The sequence below is a fragment of the Gekko japonicus genome, unplaced genomic scaffold (genome assembly GCF_001447785.1).
Source record: "Gekko japonicus isolate JY-2015 unplaced genomic scaffold, Gekko_japonicus_V1.1 scaffold853, whole genome shotgun sequence".
NCBI lineage: Eukaryota > Metazoa > Chordata > Lepidosauria > Squamata > Gekkonidae > Gekko > Gekko japonicus.
This window is the reverse complement of record NW_015164210.1, coordinates 369,891-372,941: the sequence shown is the minus strand read 5'-3', so window position 1 is coordinate 372,941 and position 3,051 is coordinate 369,891. Positions and strand designations below refer to the sequence as shown.

The 3,051-nt window shown below is 51.9% G+C and overlaps 1 protein-coding gene across 1 annotated transcript in view; it reads left to right on the top strand.

The window, feature by feature from the left end:
* Positions 1-712: 712 nt before the first annotated feature.
* Positions 713-3,051, top strand: part of MBOAT4 (membrane bound O-acyltransferase domain containing 4) — a 3,179-nt gene continuing 840 nt past the window's right edge. Inside the window, exons 1-3 of the mRNA XM_015408436.1 lie at positions 713-729; positions 1,959-2,183; positions 2,898-2,976. Of these exons, the coding sequence (XP_015263922.1) occupies positions 713-729; positions 1,959-2,183; positions 2,898-2,976 (321 nt within the window). The remainder of the gene's footprint in view (positions 730-1,958; positions 2,184-2,897; positions 2,977-3,051) is intronic.

Below are 3,051 nucleotides of genomic sequence, written 5' to 3'. Positions count from 1 at the left end.
GCCTGTGGCATTTGCAAGGGAAGGGGTGGGGGAAGGGCACACTGGTCGGGAGCAGGGAGTTGGTGGCACTGGGCCCCACCGGAAACCCGGCCCCGGCAGCTGCCCCGCGAAAGGGTACCCTGACACCAGCTTCGTGAGGCCGCCGCTTCACAGACAAGTCGCTTAAAGGGGTGCTGGTTCAAAAAGTTAAAGTCAAGGAGATAATCCCTGTAACACTTTTTATGAGGACCCGCCCAGTGACACGTCACAGTGTGCGAGATTTTGAGTCACCCAGAAGTTTTCATCGGGCCAGATGCGACAATAAAAAGAGAAGGGGGGGGGGAAGCTGATATTTTGGGTCTGTGACAGATTCCAAAAAGGGAACACCTGGAGAAGGGCGATGTGCAGACATAGGGCGGTGTGGAGAAATGGAATGTTCGGGAGGTTGATGGACAGAAAACGGACACAAGGGGGAGATGGGGACGGAGCGTGAGTGAGGTGGTTGTGAGCGGTTGGAGGCTAACAGCCAGAGGGAACTGACACATTTTGGGAAGGATCCTGGAGGGCGTTTAATTGTTGGAACATATGGAACGTGTATCTGATTAAGGTTGTGCTGGAAGGAAATGCAAGGTGTCACAGTAAAGCCGTTTTATTCTGTTAAACAACGGAGTCCGGTCTACTAATTTCCGCCGGTTTTAAAAGCCTTGGAGTGAACCAGGAGAGTTTTATAACGATGAACGGAGCCAGTGGGTAAGTGGTCCCCGCTACTACCCGAAGCTAGCAAGGTCCCTCGTAAGAGAAACCCCGAGTGGTGTCCTCAAGGTGGTGGCCTGTAAGAGCCCGTAACAGGGTCATTGTGATATTAAGACCCTCTTATGTCAGGATATGGTGGAACTTCTGGCCAGCGACACATGGAAATCCGGTGATGCTTTTGTTTCAAAACTGCAGCGGTGTTTTTGTCTGCGACCGCACAGTGTCCTCTGCCTGGCGACATCTTTCTTGCCTTCATATTAGGCATTAAGCGCTGGGTCAGGAATCTCTGGTCTGCATCTCATTCCAGGAGAGCTAGTTTGGTGTAATGGTTAAGAGCACAGACTCTAATCTGGGAGAACCAGGTTTGATTCCCCACTCCTCCACATGCAGCTGCTGGGGAGACCTTGGGTCAGTCACAAGTTCTTTCAGAGCTGTTCTCTCAAGAGCAGTCCTCAAAAGAGCTCTCTCGGCCCCACCTACCTCACAGGGTGTCTGTTGTGGGGAGGGGGAGGGATTGTAAGCCGCTCTGAGACTCCTTCGGGTAGTGAAGGGCAGGGTATAAATCCAATCTCTTCTTCTTCTTTTTCTTCTCTCAGGCCTCATTTTCCATTAGGTCACTTACTTCTGTTTTGGATCCTCTATAAGAACTAAGGAGGGAGGGGAAGGCGGCATGTTGTAGCCTGACCTCATCAGATCGTGGAAGCTAAGCATTACGGCAGTATTGCAAAAATAAACACATGAAAAGAAAAAAAAAACCCATCAGCCAAGCCTTAAGAGAATGAAAAAAGGGATTGTAAGCCGCTCTGAAACTCCTCTTCTTGGTGCTTGGGGGGGGGTCAACAGTGGGAGGGCTTCTAATGTCCTGGCCCCACTGCTGGACCTCCTGATGGCACTGGTATTTCTGGCCACTGTGTGACACAGAGTGTTGGACTGGATGGGCCTTTGGCCTGATCCAACATTGGCGTCTCTTATGTTCTTATGTTCAGGGTCTGCACTTGGAAGGGAGACCACCAAGGAAGCCTCTGTAGAGGAAGGCGAGGGCAAAACCACCTCTGCTTCTCACTGGCCTTTCAAGCCCCTTGCTGGGGTCACCATAATTCAGCTGCGGCTTGATGGTCTTCTACACACACATAAGAAATAAGGAGTATAACACAGACTGAACTCTACAGCAGGGAAGTTCTCACACTGTGCCCGCCGACTCTGAAAACACTTCTGATGTCTTGTAGGTACACCTGTCTTCTGGTGAGCGGTTTCGTCCTGGCCTGCTCTGCCATGAGGCGCTATGCGCTGCTGGTACTCCTACCCGCCTTCGGTTCTGTCGCTGTGATCCATTCAGCTGGCCCACAGCAAGCCCACAAATGGGCATTTTCCTTTCAGATGGCCTGGCAGACCCTTTGCCACATGGGACTGCATTATAAAGAGTATTACCTGGAAGAAGCTGTGTGCATCAGGTAACGCGATCAACCTAGGACGCTGTTTGTGCAGTGATCTCGGCAGCTTGCTTAGGTGGCGGGCTGGACTTGTTTTTAAGGCAAGAGACATTTCAGAGGTTGGTTTGCCATCGCCTGCCTCTGCATCACGCCCCTGGTATTCTTTGGAGGTCTCCCATCCAAGTTCTAACCAGGGCCGGCCCTGCTGAGCTTCCGAGATCTGACGAGATCAGGCTAGCCTGGGCTAACCAGGTCAGGGCAGCTGGAGTCCCTGTCCCCCCCCCCCAGTCCTTTGCCAAATCAGATGTTCCCTGCGTATGGGGGTTGGGCGGGCAGGGGGCAGTGTTCCCTCTAAGTTGAGTTAGTGTGAGCTAGCTCACAGTTTTTTGGCCTCCAGCTCACACATTTTTGCCTCAGCTCAGGAAGGATGGCTCCAGAGCAAACTAATTTATGCAGTAGCCAAATTACTCGCTCACAACTTTAATGCCAGTAGCGCACAAAGTAGAATTTTTTGCTCACAGGACTCCACAGCTTAGAGGGAGCATTGGCAGGGAGATCTCCTGGGATTACAATTTATTTCCAGAGATCAGTTTCCCTGAAGGAAAGGGCTGCTTTGGAAGGCAGACTCCACGGCATTATACCCCAGAGAATTCTTAGCACCTTTCCCATGATTCTACATTACCCATGATGCTTTGGGACAATTAGCCATCCGCCCCCCCTCTTCTCTGGTTCCAGGTTCTCCGTGGCTCTTTCTGTCCTCATGCTGATGACGCAGAAGGTGACCTCGCTCGCTCTGGATATCCAAGAAAGAAAAGTGAGGATGGGGTCGTCCACCAGTCCCTCAGAGGGGGGTCCTCTGAGGCAGTACCTGCTGCAAGCGTTGCCCTTT